The sequence below is a fragment of the Camarhynchus parvulus genome, chromosome 4 (genome assembly GCF_901933205.1).
Source record: "Camarhynchus parvulus chromosome 4, STF_HiC, whole genome shotgun sequence".
Taxonomy (NCBI): Eukaryota; Metazoa; Chordata; class Aves; order Passeriformes; family Thraupidae; genus Camarhynchus; species Camarhynchus parvulus.
The window spans coordinates 66,473,675-66,490,767 of NC_044574.1; the positions used below are offsets into that span (position 1 = coordinate 66,473,675).

Sequence of the window (17,093 nt, forward strand, 5' to 3'; positions counted from 1 at the left end):
TTTTCTGAAAACTCAGTTGGGATGCAGTAGTGTGCCAGGTTTGTCTCTAGCCCTCATGTTTTAAAGCACACTGAGAGAAAGAGTGACATCCCCTTTGTACCAACACTGGGCTCAGCAGGCACACAAGCAGAGAAATGGTACAGTTCAAAGAGCAGGGAAATAGCCAGCAATTAGAAAGGATTTGTCTTAATTCTGGCATCCCCAGCTGTTCTTGATATTTGATGTTACAAATAAAAAAATAGGTGCAAATTTTTATCCAATCACTTTAAATCCCAGTCTGAGACGACAAGACAGTGTGAGATGTGCTATTACTGGAAGTTAATGTGTTGGAAATCTCTATTTAAAAGGGTTTTTTCACTATTTCAGATGGAAATTGACACAGCACTGAGTGATCTGGAAGCAGCTGACTTTGCAGAGCTGGTAAACATTTTGGTTTTGTTTGCTTTGCTCAATATCTCCTTGCCTTGGTGTCACATTCAGTGGTTAAACAAAGACTATTTCAAATTCCATCAACTTCTTTTAATGAAATGGGAGTCAAAGCAATTTATCCTGTATTTGTCTCCATGCTTAATATTATAACATACTATAATCCTATAGGATTATTCACTGAAAATCTGTGTTTTTATATAATTTAAATCCATGGGATGTCTACAAAAATCACAGAGGTGATTGTTGTTACATTTCTCCTTTGTGTAAATAACAGTCTCCTTCCCAAGCAATTGTGAACCAACTTGGAAACATCTATGGATCAGAATTTAATTTTCCAGTTTACAGAAGGCAATTATAAATTCTGCTTAGTTTTAATACTGTTACAGAGGGTAATAATAATATAATTTACTTAAGTAACTCTTAGCTGTGCAAGGTGCAAACACATTGACATTTCAGCCAGCTTTACTTTGTAATGAAATAGCTGTCTTGAGCTCCAAATTATTCTAAAATTACTCTAAAATTCTATTCAAAAGAATCCCTGCACTGAACAAGCTGGATGATCATTTATAGAAATCAGTGTTTACAAGTCACAGTTTATTGCACAGATAAATTGCACAGAAATGGATTATACCTACTGAACTTAAAATCCAGTACATCTGTCTAAAAACAGTGCTGCTAATGGGAGAGCACTGGGTATTAAAAGATGAATGAATGGGAATATTCTGAGTAAAATGTCAAAGACTGGAAAAAAATGCTTTGACTTGTAAGTTTTACTCTAGGAGGGCCCCTGGTGTCAGTAGTTATGCTCAAGCTACTTCGCTGTTAACTGTGAGAATGAACATATCCTAACAAAAATAGTTTATGAACATATAACAGTTAAATAGAAACTAGTTATTTTGAGCTGAAATTTTTTTAGAGAAAATTTTAATGACATGAAATTCAATAATGGAGGCTAAAAATTGGGTATTTCCCTGAAATGCTCAGTATTAACTGCTGTACTGGTAATAAGAGGTGGTCAAATATGAAAGTATTGAAGTATTGATTACAGTTGGTCAGAATTAATTCACTTGCATTTAGTAAGTAAAATAAAAATGCAGAATTAAAAATTTTACAATGCTTTTTCCTCCCCCAACAGTCTGAAGATTATTATGACATGAGAAGATTATATGTGATCCTGGGCTCTTGTCTCTTTTACAAGGTAATATTAATGATTAAGACCTAAAGATTAGGAAAAGGTATCTAGAAATCTGATTTAGTGTTTCAGAATCTCACAAATCTGAAGTGAATATATAACTGGTTTAAGCATGTATTTCTAGTGATAGACATAAAGCTCAAACACCATAAGAGAAAAAATCAGTGTCAGGAGATGCTATGTACTGTGTGAACAGCAAGAACAAAAACACTTCTTTAAAACTGGAATTTCTTGGTGTAGTCCAAGGATTGGAAAGAGAGAGTAATAAGAAAGTAGTATGAGTCAGTTCAACTGAGATTGTAGGATATTTTAATGGGAATTCTTGTTCGCTCCTATGTTTTAATAACAGGTGCTCTATCTCGAATCTGTCTTTAAATCTTTTAAATCTGTCTGACTTGAGAAATTGTATTGACAGCTTTTTTCACTTTGGCCTCATTCGTAGCTTTATTTCTCTTTGGTAAATGGAGGCAGTGTAATCAACAGTACAAAGAGGAAGGCAGCAGCCTTTGCTTTAAGAAAACTTGCATTTAAAGAATTTTATCAGGCAATTGTTTTTTGTGCTGGGGGTGTCATGAGAGAAGTGGAACTGCACAGTATCTGCCATAACAGCACTTCAGCTGTAAAGCCCTTAGAGCTGGAACCACTGTACTATGGATTTTCTTTGGAAATTTTATTAATTCCAATTTTTTTTAATTTATAAAATTTAACAATTTTATTAGTGAGTGAAAGCTCACTATTTTTGGAGAGAGAATTAAATGAGAATTTGAGCACCTTAACACTGTAGCTGTTTTGCAAGCTTGGAAAGCCCAGCTCACCTTTGATGACTTACATATATGCTGATGGTTGATTTGCTTATATTTAGTGTTTTGATTATTTAGAAGTGGCCCAAAAGCTTAATCTTGTACAACTGTACACTAAAAAGACAGTTTGTGGCCAGAAACCTTAAGAGCTCAGTGCATGTGGAGCAGGGATATCTCTGTGTTACAAGTACTCTGAAATGCTGCGTGGTGGTGTTGTATCCTCACTGAACACACTTCCTTTTCTGTGTTTAATGAAGGGTTACTTGATTGGCAATCACTTGCCAAAGGAAGACCTTGTTGATGTGGGTTTCTACTGCCAGCACTACTGTCTGTTATCCCTGGCAGCAGAGCAGAGGATTGGGCAGTTGGTGATTTGGCGGGAAGTGTTCCCGCAGCATCACCTCCAGCCGGATGAGGAGTCACATTTCACAGGATACAGGGAACCTGAAGCAAGATACTTCTTACTGATAGTTGGCTTGGTGAGTTGATGCTGCAGCATGCCCATTCTCTGAGCCTCTCCTTTGCTCTTGTGAGCTGTCTGTTCACTAGATCAACACTTCCCATGCATTTCGTTGGGTATCGCCACATTTCTCTTCACAGAGAAACGCAATCCCAAGAATATTTCTGGGTTTCACATTCTCTGAACCTCGGAGAAAGGAAAAACCAATTCTTATCTCATTTGCTGTTCCTATGTTTGTTCACAAGTGGAGTGCATTGTGGAAGATGGGTTACCTGAAGAGAATTGATAATTGGATTGTGGTGTGAGTGTTTTGATTCACAGACCAATTAAATCCAGGTTTGTGTGTTTCAGGACTGTCAGCTGACAGTCACAGGATGTTGGGCAGTTGGAGTCGAGTGTTTGGCAGGTTCAGTTGAGATGTAATGTAATATAGAATAATATAGTATAATAAGGTAATTAATTAGCCTTCTGATAAGATGGAGTCCTCCTCATCATTTCTCCCTGCCACAGGAGTCATTTTGTTCTGATAGTTGGGTAATTTTTTCAAAATACTCAAATTGTAGCTGTTTCATGGGATAGAATTTCCCAGGGAGCAGCATTATTTATACATCTACAAACCTTGCAAAATTTAATATAAATTCTCATTATTTTTATGCCTTTTCACTTCACTTGAAAATGTTTCTACCTTCACAATCTCGTCTTTTCAGACAGCTCACATCAGAAATGTCTGGGTTTGGTTTTCTAATGTGGACTTTGTTTCAAGAAAACAGCTATTGTATTTGCATTGCCCGCGGACCAAGGAAGGAATGATGAATCTGACTCCATATTCTCAAAGGCTAATTTATTATTTTATGTTACTATACTATATTAAAGAATACAATACTAAACTAAACTAAAGAATACAGAAAAGATACATACTGAATGCTAAAAAGATAATAATGAAAACTTGTGACTCTTTCCAGAGCTTGGCGCTGACTGGCCAATGAGTCAAAGTAACTCACGCCAGAAAGCAATGAAACAGTCACCTGTGGGTAAACAATCTCCAAACACATTCCACCTGAGCAAAACACAGGAGAAGCAAATGAGATAATTATTGTTTTCCTTTTTCTCTAAGGCTTCTCAGCTGCTCAGGAGAAAAATCCTGGGCGAAGGGATTTTTCAGAAAATGTGAACGCCACAAACAGGTGATGAGTTTGTAAGCAGTATTTTCTGTTTGTATTTACAGAGACACTTTGTCCTGTGTGTCCTGCTGGAGGCAGGGGGCTGTGCATCCAGAGCTATTGGGAACCCAGGACCAGACTGTATCTATGTAGACCAGGTCAAAGCAACCATTCTCCAGCTGGAAGGAATAGATGCCAGCATCGAGGAAAGGCTGGATTCTCCCTCCATGCCACCTTTAGCCTGTGCTGACTGGTTCCTTCCTGCAGCACGGGAAAGACTGGAGAGCTTGAGCGCCTCACCAATGCTGAGCAAGCTCCAGAGCTCCTGCAAGGCTGGGAGCACTGCAGGGAGCAGGAGGAGCCTCTTTGGGGACGCTCTGCACACCCCACGGAAGCAGAGCCCCCCGAGGAGCAGCGGGGCGGCCGAGCAGGGCAGCGAGGGGCCCGCAGAGGAGGAGAGCACCAATGCACAGCCTCTGCTGGAGCAGGTCAGAATTGAACAGCTTCTGGGGTCTTGGGGAGAGGGCAGGCCCTCCAGACTCAAGGTGACTATTACAAAAGGCACATTATGAAAGAGTAAGTCCCTTGAATTCCCTATAAAGTAATTCTGTTGCCTTGGGAAGCCCCGAGTCAGCCTCAGAGCCATCACACTTTTTTATTTTATCATTGCTTGTAAATATTCGGGGATTTCACATGACTGAAGTGGGCACAGCTGTTTTGAAAAAAAGCAGATGTAATTGGAGACTATCCCCAAAATAACCTATCATAACTAATTGCTGTACAATTGTATGACCCCAAAATAACCTATCACAACTAATTGCTGTACAATTGTATGACTGCTTGTAAGTTCAGTCTAAAATGGGCTATAAAATACATTTATATAAATTGATATAACTGGGCCTTATTCAAAACACAACACTGTCCTTTCTGTTGGTTTGGCTGGATTCTGTTCTTTCTTTAGCTGTGTTCTCTGTTAGTTCATCTGTCTGCTTGTTCTTCAGGCCACTAGGAAAAAACACAGCCTGCCAAACCCATTTCATTCAGGAAACCTGAAAAAGAACTCTTCAGACAAAGATACAGAACTTCCTAATGCTATGAAGTAAGAAACTATTTTTTATTGAGTATTTCATTTTTTAGGCCATGCTTAGATTGGTTTTTAAATATACATAGATCACAAAAGTCCCCTTGTGATTTTATCCCAACGAAAGCTTTGCCATGCAAAGATTATCAGAATTGAATCTGTTAAACTGAGAGCTTAATTAAACATAAAATTTGAAATAATACAATAGAAGACAGCTGTTTCTGAATAATATGTCAGTATTGTGCACACCTGTTCCACATCTGTGTGACCTTGGAATTTCAAGCAGGAGTTTCTGGACCACACATGTAGTTACCTTGTGCCTCCATGTTATCTCTAGGTAGGTGTACAACGAACAAAGCTTTTATTTCACTTTCCTTTTTTGGAGACAATTTTTGAGAACACAAATTTATGTGGCAATGCCTAACTAGCAGCACAGTTTTTTAATTTGTTGGTTTTTTAAATTGAGTATTACAGTCAAAATCAGCAGGATTTCCTTGGTGTGAAGATAGAAACCTTTGAATGCCTGTATCCATTCTGTACCCTACTGTAATTAGAAAACCAATTCTGCCTTAAGAAACAAAAGCTGCAAATTATTTTAATTATTTTAATTAAATGACTTCTCCAATATTTTTAAGGTTGACATCTGGTCCTGAGAACACCCTCTTCCACTATCTGTTTTTGGAGACAATGCAAGGAATCTTTATTACTCCAACTCACAAAGAAGTAGCCCAGCTCGGTGGCTCCATCCACCCTCAGTTAATTGAGAATTTCTACCAGTGCTGCCTTTCAATCCGTTCCATTTTCCAGCAGTCCATGAAGAAAGAGGTATGGAAATTTGTACTTCTCTTTGTCCAATCACATTCTCAATTCAGTATTTCAAAGTTCTTTTCACTTCATTATTTCAGTGGTGCACGAGCAGCTGTTTTTGCATGTCTGCAGACTCTAAACCAAAGTGGAACAGTGTCAGTTGTATTTTTTAGGTCCTAAAGTAACAATTCAAGTGAGTTAAGTGAGAAAAGGGGAAATAACAGTACAGATTGAATGAAGGCAAGTTTGCAAACAGCAGTATAGTTTTTCTTAATGTTTCTTTGTTGTTACTGAAGAAGTAATTTCTGAGTCCCGACACAGCTTGGCACTGATTGGCCAATGAGCCAAAATAACTCACACCAGAAACCAATGGAACAATCACCTGTGGGTAAACAATCTCCAAACACATCCCACATGAGCAAAACACAGGAGAAGCAAATGAGATAAGAATTGGTTTCCTTTTTCTCTGAGGCTCTCTCTTTTCCATTTCTGGCTAGACCCATATGCCTTGTAAATCTAGGAATTTTTAAGTGTTAAAGATAGTGTTAATTTGGTGGATTGGTCACATGACACTGGGGTTTGGCTGAGTAGGATTTTGGCAATGAGCCATGTATTTTGGGCATTTCTGTTGGGAGATGCAGAAACCCAAAAGCAAGCAGAGAGAATGAATATTTCTTTGCATCAAATTGCCTTTGGCTGTAGCCATTAAATAGACATTTTATAGTTCAAGCCATAAATACTGGGAATTAGAAATAACTGATGGACATGTCTCTTTCAGCAAAATTTGCTGTAGGTTTTTTGCAGATTGGCTCCAGCAATTAATGCTGAAATTGGCAGGCTGTATTATGGCACAAGGAGAATGTTAAAGAAGAAATAGAAATTTGCCTTGTTCATTGTACATGATAAAAAATCAAATACAGAAATGTACTATTGTACTGTGTATTCTTTGTCATCTGCCAAATATTGTTACAGTTTGGGATCTAGAGAGCTGCACCAGTAATGCAAAGTTACTGTAAACTGATCAATAATTAATTTTTCCTCTATTTTTGAGAACTGAAAATTCACAATTGTACTTTTAAAATGTGTACAGGAGTCTTGAATAAATCTTAAATTGAGAAAAAATAAGCTCAGTGGTCTTAAACCCTAAAATATGATGTTTTGACCATGTTTTCTAGATCTTCAGTCCCTACATCTTCAATATTGCAGGCAGATTGAGCAATGTGGGTTCTCCATCTGCATATGGCAGACAGAAGTTCTTTGAGTTGTTTTTAAAAAAACCTTTTCTTTCACCTTTGAAGCAAATGTTTCACTGGCAGATCCAGAGATGAACTGGAACTTTTGCAAGGTTTATTCAAAGGCTTTTATCAAAATACAGCTCTAACAGCTTGAGAAAACACAAAAATGTCTTTATTTTCTATGCTTTTATGCCCTCATACTGAGTAAGAGTCAGAAAATGCTCTGAGCAAAGTGCTTCATCTGCTTATTTACAAAAAGAAATTCCTGCCTGGCCAAGTTTATTTAGTAGACTTTTACTATCACGGTTCTTAATTAGGGAGGCACACAGAGAAATAAAGACGAGAGCTTTAGCTGTTGTGACACACTTTTTCAAGTGCTGTAGTAACTCAGATGTCTTATTAGAAAAACAGTGTTTAGCTAGAAGGAAAAAAAGTCAAAAAAGGGAGCATGTGTCGAATTCCAACTTGCGTAACAATGGAAAAGCCTTTTGATGCCAAGTAACAAAACTGTGGAGAAAAGAATCATGTAAGCAAGTCAGTTATATCTTCTAAGCCTGGCTTTTTGACAGCAGAATCATCCATCAGAGAGTCCTGAACAAATCGCATGCTTGTATTTGCCTGTATTTATGTCAAAATGTCTCATTCTCTACTAACATTTCACCAGCTGTTTTACAGAAAAAGAAGAAGGCAGGCAGTGGGATTTCAGATTTCAGTAAGGCAGCTGAGGACCCAGGTCTGGTAAGAGAACATGGACTTCTGTTTGAGTGCTCTCCTGAAAACTGGACTGACCAGAAGAAACCACCACCAACAATGAACTACTGGGTTGTGGGGTAGGTTTAAAGACAAATTTCACCTCCAGTTTTTCATTTGGACTATGCCACTGTGTTCTTTAAAAATAAATGTAACTGTAGCGCATCACAGAAATGCTTGAGCTGACTGAGGTAGCTTTAATTTAAGGACACTGGGAAGTTGCATTGATGTGAATTTCCACCTTTTATTAGCTGCTGAGTCAATGACATAAACAAATAAGGTGACAGTTATAATTACTGTTATATTATAAAAGAGGCTCTTTCATTGGGAAGAAAAATGTTTAAGGAGAAAGAAGAAAAATAATTGTTTCCTAGCATGAATGTACATAACTGCTGTTTGTGTGGAAAAAATTAAAAGATTGAAAAAATGTTTATACTACTGTTGATACCTTTTAAAAAATAATTATCATAAGAGCTTATCTATTTTAGCTCTTTCCCTAGGAGAGCTCATTGGATTAATATGTGGAAATGTAACTACCCAGATGTTATTACATTTAAAAATTAGTAAATATGGGAATCCTGGGGCTTGCTCCCAAGGACCTTGATTGCAGCTTGTAGCCCACAGACTTGGATTGCTGCAAACAGACCCAGAAGATCCTGAAAACCTGAAGATTTTTTTTCCCTACACAGCCTCAAAAACACTGAGTAGAGAATAACTTGTTTTAAAAATCTGAGATATTGAAAGAGGCAATGCAGGACAGACACCAAAATTTGCCAACTGTCTTACACAGCAGCTTGTTTTAACTTCCTACTGAAACCTTACAGTACAACCAGAATCTGTCATTTGGGGAGAAAAAAAATAACACCTGTGATGATTTTCTTCTTTCTTTTTTTTTCCCCAGGAGACTCATTCTCCATCCCAAACCTCAGGAGTGTTACGTGTGTTTCCATGACTCGGTGACAGAAGCTGCTGTGGAGCTGGCCTTTAAACTGTCCTTCGGCTTAGCTGCATAGCTGAGCTTCCTGCATACTCAGGCATCCTGCAGGGTGGTCTTCATTCTTTAAAATATCCCATATCAAGGGAAATGAACTCAATTTAGGTGCCACCCATGGGGTGTCTTTGAAATGCTTTAAAAAATCAAATACCTTGTGGTATGAAGCAGTTAAAACTTCAGTGGTGCTTCTGATGAGCTCATCAATTGAATGCTTTTTTTCAGAGAACCAAAGTTCTTATTTTTATATGCTGTCACTTTTTGTTTTACCCTGGTCATAACTTTATTATATGAAAACACCACATCATTTGCATGTTCACTGCTGTTCAGTGTACAATATGCAACATAAAATGGTAAGCTGATCCTCAAAGTACTCTGTGAACATGGAAATTGGTGATGGAGGAAAAAATAGTTCTCCAGTAACTTAAAATTTTGCACCTCTGAGGGCCTGAAAAATACCAAATGTTTTCAGTAGCATTGTGTTAATCAAAACAGAGAGAAATCTTTAAGAGAATTCCTGGCACTTAGCCTCACAAAACGGATGGTTTACTATTTTTGCTGTCCTGCACACTCGAGGACTATACTGTGGTTGATGTTTTACTTGACTCCATGAGTTTAACTATAAATAATACTTAGATTTGTTAAAATGCGATTTTGAAGACACAAAAAAAGAAGAGGGGCGGGCAGGGTGGTTTTAAGATGTGCATGGACTTGGCTTATTTTATATTCATAATTTCATAATAGAAACGTATATTTGTTAAAGAACAGTAAAGCGTTTTTTGTTACTTAATGTATTTTCTCTTTTCTTTTATTATTTTATTCTAATTGTTTTTCATGAGTGCTTTTCATAAAATGCATAACTAGAATTGCATTTCAAACAACGGGATCAGAAAGTTTTAAGTGTTCAGGAAAGTAAATTCAATTTCATGGGTTCTCATGGCCAAATCTTTAGATCTTGTTCTCACTAGTAAATGACACAGTTTGGGGTAGTCCTAAAACAGTCAATCAAATGCTTGCAGTGCTCACAGGGTGATTCACAGCTTGTCTTTATCACTCAGCAGTTGCTTCAGTTCCAAACAGCAGAAGTCTTGGGCCTGATGTGCAAGCTGTGATTGAGGACTTTGCTAATCAGCTTTCTCCAGGATTTATGGTTCCCAGCAGATGAGCAGCAGTTCCCAGCCCCAAGCTGGCTCCACTTCCAAATGGGGCTGGTTTGACAGTGCCCAGTGGCTTCTGCAATCTGCCATCTAGAACTGGGGCTGGTGAGTTTTCTTTCCAGGGAAAGGCCCTCAGGATTTTTCTCTGGGGCCTATGGCTGGGAGAAAAATCTCCAGCCTGTGGCCGGCTGGCTCCTGAAATTCCGCGATACGCAGGATGCTTGCCAGAGCCAAGCTGGCACCAGTGGCAACTCGGGCTGGTTTGACAGTGCCAAGTGGCTCCTGCAATCTGCCATCCAGAAGCGGGGCAGGTGGGTTTTCTTTGCCAGGGAGAAGGGCTGAGGTTTGTGTCTGGGGGCCAGTGGCCGGGAGTGGCCAGCTGGCTCCTGAAATTTTGCAGTATGTGGGATGGTATTTCAGTCTCAGCCTACAAATCACATCAGCAGTGTGTTAGCTCTGTTCCCCGTGTATAAATCAAGTGATGGGAGAGTTACTCTTCTACACCTCTGAAAAGTCTAAAATACCTGAGGTTTGGGCATTAGATGGAAGAGGGAATGTAGAGTAAAGCAGGCAGTCTTTGCTCCAGTGCTTTTAGGGGTTTATCTTAATGTCCAGGAGAACCTTTTCTTTAATTTAGAAGAGTAATGTAATTCTGAAAGTGCCACCAAGTTTCTGATACGTGTATCAGCTGTCAGGCATTGCTTTAAGATGGAGTGTGAGCACCCTCTCTGTCAGCAAAAATGCACAGGGAGGCTGCTGCAGGAGAGCAATGTCTGCACAGCCCTCTCAATACTCTGCTTTCCTGCACTTCCCATTGCTATCTCTAGTCCTAGAAATGGGTGAAGTAAGGAAATTGAAAATCTAGGCTGTTTCTCATATTACTGATGGTTTACTTGTAGATTGAGATTTTCCAGTGCTAACACCAAATTCATACACTGTTGGTAAATTTCAAAATAAATCCATTTCTCCAAAAAGAAGTCCTTGAAAAAGAAAGGACCTCAAAAGGAAGACTTTTGGCCTTTGTTCCAGCTAATACCAAGCAGAAGAGATGTATAATATCCTTGGTGTAGTATAAACTTTGGAAATGTCAAAAATCTCTAGTTGTTTTTAAAAATCCATTTCTTTCTCTGTAGAATCTCTGGCACTGTTTGGCAAATGTGACACACTATTTCCCACCACAGGCTCTAAAGGTTGCTTTTAAGGACAAATGCAAACATATTTTTCTGTCCAAAGGGGATAAAGGAAAACAGGTAAAAATAATCTTTTGCTTATTAATTTTAAAAAACAAAATAGATCTGGTCAAGAGCTGTGCACTTCTTTCCCTCAGCATGGTTGGTAATTAGTGGTGGTAGAAAGAGGCAGGTTTCCTGTGTAGCCTGTTGTTACAGCAATAAAATTTGGGGTTTGATCTTAAATGATTAATGACTTGGTGAGGTCCCTGCAAGTGTCCCTCCATTCAGATGGATTCCTGAAAGGCCAACACCTGTGGAATTAATAACAAGAGATCTTGGTCTTGGAATATGAAGTGTTGATACTGGCATTTGGCAAATTACATAAAATTCATTCATATCCACGGAATGGAAAATAAATTCTTCATATCTGATTTGTTTAATGTGAAAATAGATGGAAAATCTGCTTCATTTGTCTCTGTCTTAAGTTATCTCTTTGAGGATTTCTTTGATTAGGTTTTGATAATGTAAACAAAAATCCAGTGTTCTGTGTTTTCTCTTGTTGACAGTTCTTTACTACAGTGCCAGAAAATTTCCTTGCCACAGGCTTTTCTGGTAGTGCTGACCAAGAGGAATTCTGTCAGTCACTAAAGTTTGATTAATCTCCTGATATCACATGCAAATTCTTAAGCAGTTCTTTTTCAATTACAGTAATTTTGTATATAAAGAGTTTTAAGGTTGTTTTCTTTCTATACTTACAGTGGAAAAAAGTGAAACAGGCATTGTGTAAATAACATTGTTTATAGTTCTTAAAATCTCCCTTCCATCTCCTGCAAGTGCTTCCAGATGGCTCACATGTGTATGTGAGCTCGTGACTCAAATTTTAGAAACATTCCATGAATAGCACTCAAGATTAATTTCCTTAAGAGTACAGTATTTAGCCAAGTGCCATATCCACTGTTGAAGCTCAGGGTCTTTGGATGCTGTCTTACATGTTCTGTTCAGGTCAGGAAATGGGATACTACAGCTGCAGAGTTGTTCCCAAACTGGCAAATAAAAAGTGATTTTGGGTACAACCACGTGGTCTGCATTACCTGCACAAGATGTGCCCCTGATGCAGTTAAAGACAGCACAGCTGTGTCAGAGCTGTAAAAAGTTATGTAAAGTGTTTCTCCTACTGTGATCAACTTGTACCAGTGAAAAGATTTAAAAAGTCTCATTGTAGCAATTGCTCTGAGACTGTCATGTTTCCTGATTATTTTGTAAATACAGGGTTTTGAATAGATCTTGTTCTTGGTGCTCTGAAGTTTCATTTAGTACAAAGGTCAGTATTCTAATATTGTAATGCTGTGTTTTCATAGCTGTATGCAGCCATCTTTGTGTTTCAGTTTGGGAAGGGCAAACCTGGCTGCTGGCAGAGCAGCAGGAGCCAGATCCACTGAGAGATCAGCTCAGTTGTCAGAGCGTGCTGCTCCTACCGGGGAAGGCACTGAAACCTCTGCAGTGGCAGTGCCAGCTTTACCTTACCAAAGAAATGGATTTTTAAAAATGTGCCTCAGGTGTTATATTTACTTCATTCTAGAGGCAGACCAATGCACAGCAGTATTAGAATCCTTTCTGTTAATTAAAAATGTACCCATGTGCAATTAGAAGCATAAAAGTAATAAGAAATGCACAATCTTTAAAGAAAAGGAAGTGGAGTAAAAGAAAATTCTCTGGAAGTAGTGCTGAGCACGGCTCAGCATTTGTTTAGATTCTGAAATTTTGCGTTTGTTTAGATTCTGTAGGGAAACATTTTAACTGAGTTTTGCCAACTTTGGGTGCAGAAACCAGAGGAGTTTGGTTTTTCCTGACTTAAGTGTTATGGGGTGTCATTTAAAGAATTAATGACCATCCTTGTTCTGTATCAAGAATATCAACTGAAGATTTTCTCAACTGGAGATTTCTGGGTGGTTTATGTCTCTAGATATATTTCATTCATTCAAATAGGTAAAATTATTTCCTGAAAAGCATGTCTGGAAGGGTTTGCAGTACAGAGAGAAATCTCTGCTGTCTCTGGAGCTGCTAGCTTTCCTGATTTGCCTGCAATGAACAACTTAACTCTGGTTCTTGTCTGTGCAAGGTTATCCCAGGAATTGGCTGCTTTGCTTCACCTGTTGCTCCCTGTTCCTTGTACTTGGGCTGAATTAATAATTTTGTGATGCCTTTGGTATAAGAAGGTGCACAGTTTGGAGTTCTTCCTTCAAAAGTTGCTTTATTGCCTGCCATGTTTTCACCTGTAGAGAATCCCAAGAGCTGGAAAACAGATTTAAAATCCACACATATCATTTTAACTTTTTTAACTTTGTCACACAGATTTTTTGATTTTTGCTCCACTATAGGGAAAAGCTGAAACAAGTAACGCTTCTCTTAGATCTGAGCAAGAATATGTGGGGAGGAAGTGAAAGCTTGGTATTCCACAGAAAAAAAATATTTCCAGGGAAAGAGGAAGAGAATTTCATGCATAAGGATTCTGCTGACTGACAGCAGCTTTGGAAGGGCAGTTATTTGAGCTGGGAAGTGTTTCAGCAAATGGAAGTCACTACCTGTTGGAATACTCTGTCTTCACCCCTGCAGGTCTCTATGCTTTGTTAGGAAGAGACAAAGCAGTGATCTCCTCTGTTGAAATGTCTCAGCTGGGCAGGCAGTCTGTGCTGGGTGTCTGCATGCATAACAATGTGCATAAATTTCTCTTCTATTAGGTGCTGCTGAGCAACAGTTCCAGGAACCGGGGACTGGATTATTACAATTACAAATACAGATGGGCTGCCTGGCCTGTGCAGGGATTGGGTAGTTCAGTAGAGGGAATTGATGTACACCAGGCCTTCAGTTTTGGATGTTATGGATACCACTAAGGGAGCTTTTACAAACAGAAATGAACACCTTTTAAATCTTTATCATCACATTTATTAAGAATTCATGAGGGTGTTAGCAACAGCTTTTCCATTTACAGTTATTTGTGCCTGACAGACCATTACTGAAGAGCCAAAGCCATTCTACAGTAGCAGAAATTGATCAAAATTACATTTCTTATCTACTGGATTTGATGTGCATTTTACAGAACTTGTACAGGCTTCCACTTTTGTTTTGTAGGATTATATTCAGTTCACAGCTTGGTGAAAGCTTTTAGCAGAAAACTAGGATTGGTTTTCCTACTCAGAGCTAGGTATTTGGAGTAGGGCAGGTTTGTGGATAGGATAATTTTACTAGGTTGTTCAGTAGCATTTGAAGTACATTTAATAATGCTAATTCTTGCTGTGAAGATTACCTTCAAATAAATAATTCTTAAAAGAAAAAACATGAAAATGCTCTTGAGAAAGCAGGAGTTGTTCCCTGCATCCCTGAGGAAGTTTTTTCACCTGATAACAGGAGTTGTTAGTTCTAAAGTATTTTGTTTCAAGGATCTCCTCTCTTGGTATTCCAGGAAGTCAAAATAGAATCTGAATAAATGTTGGCATAGAAATTGCTTAGGTCATTTCAGAAAATACCAGGGATACTTGAATTCTTACATAATGCCCTGCACACCTCTGGTAATCTGTCCTAAATATCACAAACCTTGAAGCTTACCCCATTAGTACTATTGATGTCTTCTGTTCAGACTAAAGGTGATTTCACTGTTTTATGCTTTATCTGAGCAGCAGGCCTGCAGTTCATGCTGGTTTTATTTCAAAGTGCTGTGCCTCTTGAGGCTTTGCCAAAGGATTGCCTCTGCTTCTGGTCATTAACTTGCCACTAGGATAGAGAAGAGTATCAAGATTACTAAAAACACAAATTATAATAATTTAGAGTAAGGTAATGGGTTTAGTAGCAGAAAATGTGAGAATGAGAGGATTTATACGTGGGTGTATAAATCCTTGAGTGAGCGATCATTGTTTCATTCATGTTGTTCTGAAGCTGATTGGTATGATTTTAACAACTTGTCATGCTGCTTATTCTGATCCAGGTGGAGGCCTTGAATTAAATAGATCACCTGTTATTCCTCCAGTTAAGACTGTGTTTTCCAGATGGGATAACTTTCTGAAACAACAACCCTACTACAATTGCTGCTTTCAGCAAAAGTGGTTTCTGTCAGCTAAGCAGCAACAAGTATTATCAAATAGCCTCTCATTTGCATATATTCATGTTGATCCTAAACAAAATATGCTAAATGCTTTTTAGCTAGGTAATGCCTGTTTTATACTGATGAACATAAATATTATATTTATTGTGAGCATATATTTCCTATGTGTGTGTCAGTGGCCTGAGTTAGACAAGACTGTCTTTCTGCCATTATGGAGGCCCTAGAACTTTACCTTGACATTGCAAGTGGATTTGATTTCACATGTAACAGGTTAAATCTTCAATATTAGTTTTTTAAGAAATGTCTTCTCTCCAATATAATTTGACATAATGAGAGGAATTCAGATTTGTCTCTCCCAAAAAAAGTGTGCATGTTTTTTGCTAGTGAAGACAAAAAAACAGTGCTGGTTCCTAATACAGCCCTTAATATGTTTTAGAGGACTCTATTGATCATTTATGAACTGCAATCTACTTGGTAAAAAACTATTTCACTCCTACTAAAGAAGGAAAAAAATGAGCTGTGCAAGTTTTAACAGCACTGAAAGAATTCAGAGCAGCCTTAGGACGGGAGTGACCTCATTTAATTCCTAAGCCTTCTACTTGCCCAGTAGAGCTTAAAAAAAGCATCAGAAGAAGGATCACAGCTTTTCTAAATTTAGCCATTGGTACCAGCTAACACAGAGTGTGACACCAGATAAATATTTAATGGTCAAAAGATCCTCCTTTGGAGTGATCCATTCGGAGAAAAGTTCCTTAGTGTTCTTTACTACAGAAAGACCAAGGAATCCAAGAAAATACTTATTTGCCTCTTGTTTGAAATTCTCAATGCTTCCATTTTGTTCACACTAAAACAACATTGAAAAGGCTATTACCAGGCTGGCAGCATTTAAAGCCAAAACACAGCCCAAAAATACAAACAGCCAAGCATACAGAGGCCTAGAACACTTAGTACAGTATTTCCTGAAAAAATTTAAAATGGCTGAGGATCCTTCTCAGTGTTGGGGATAAATCTTAGCATGTACATTAATGAGAAAACTCTTATTTCTGAGGTAGTAATTTTCAAACGTTGTGGAGTATTGATAACTTAGGACAAAAGAAGCATTTAGGAGGCATTTAAATGTCTGGTTTCAAAGAAATTAAGCCCAGCAGTGTTCCTAAGATTTCACCCCAGCCATTAAGTTTAATATGAAACCCTTGGCTCATGGAATTTGTACAAATGGATTCACTTTCTGGTGGCTGTCAGGAATGTTTGCACAAGTCTGCTGCTCCCCAGAGCAGCTTCAAACCAGCTGCCTTGGGTTGCACAAGCACACAGGAGCATTTGCATTTAATCTCTTTGCCCCCGAGGTTTCTATTCAGTCAGAGTCAGCCTCAAGTGCTGCTGCCATACTTTAAACCACCTTTTTTCCTAACAGGGATGGAAAAAGCAGAAAAGGAATTGGAGTTGGGGATCTGCCTCTCTGGCTACTGTAGATGGGACTGGACCTGGTTTGCCTTTCTGATCCTCATCCTAGCAGGTAAAAATGAGATAATCAAGGCAGGTGGAGTAGTTGTGTTACAAATAATTCTGTGTACCAGTGGTTTCTCTTGCCTCTGGAGGTTTTAGAGGAAAAGAACATGTTTTCATTAGGAAAATTCTGGTTGTTTAGGAGACCATTGAGACTGTGATAAATGGGGAGATAATCAATGTTAAACTAGTTTAGTAGTGTTGTGCTTATTTTTAATCTCTCCAGTGGAACAGAACCGTGCAGCGCAGTGTCACAT

General features: G+C 38.4%; 1 protein-coding gene across 2 annotated transcripts in view; it reads left to right on the forward strand.

Moving 5' to 3' along the window:
- Positions 1-11,631, forward strand: part of INTU (inturned planar cell polarity protein) — a 43,135-nt gene extending 31,504 nt beyond the window's left edge. For both annotated transcript variants that reach the window (XM_030948070.1, XM_030948068.1), the window contains exons 9-16: positions 367-420; positions 1,565-1,627; positions 2,679-2,900; positions 4,107-4,529; positions 5,043-5,140; positions 5,758-5,947; positions 7,840-7,994; positions 8,816-11,631. In XM_030948070.1, the coding sequence (XP_030803930.1) occupies positions 367-420; positions 1,565-1,627; positions 2,679-2,900; positions 4,107-4,529; positions 5,043-5,140; positions 5,758-5,947; positions 7,840-7,994; positions 8,816-8,927 (1,317 nt within the window). In that variant the 3' untranslated portion in view covers positions 8,928-11,631. The remainder of the gene's footprint in view (positions 1-366; positions 421-1,564; positions 1,628-2,678; positions 2,901-4,106; positions 4,530-5,042; positions 5,141-5,757; positions 5,948-7,839; positions 7,995-8,815) is intronic.
- The last annotated feature ends 5,462 nt before the right edge of the window (positions 11,632-17,093 follow it).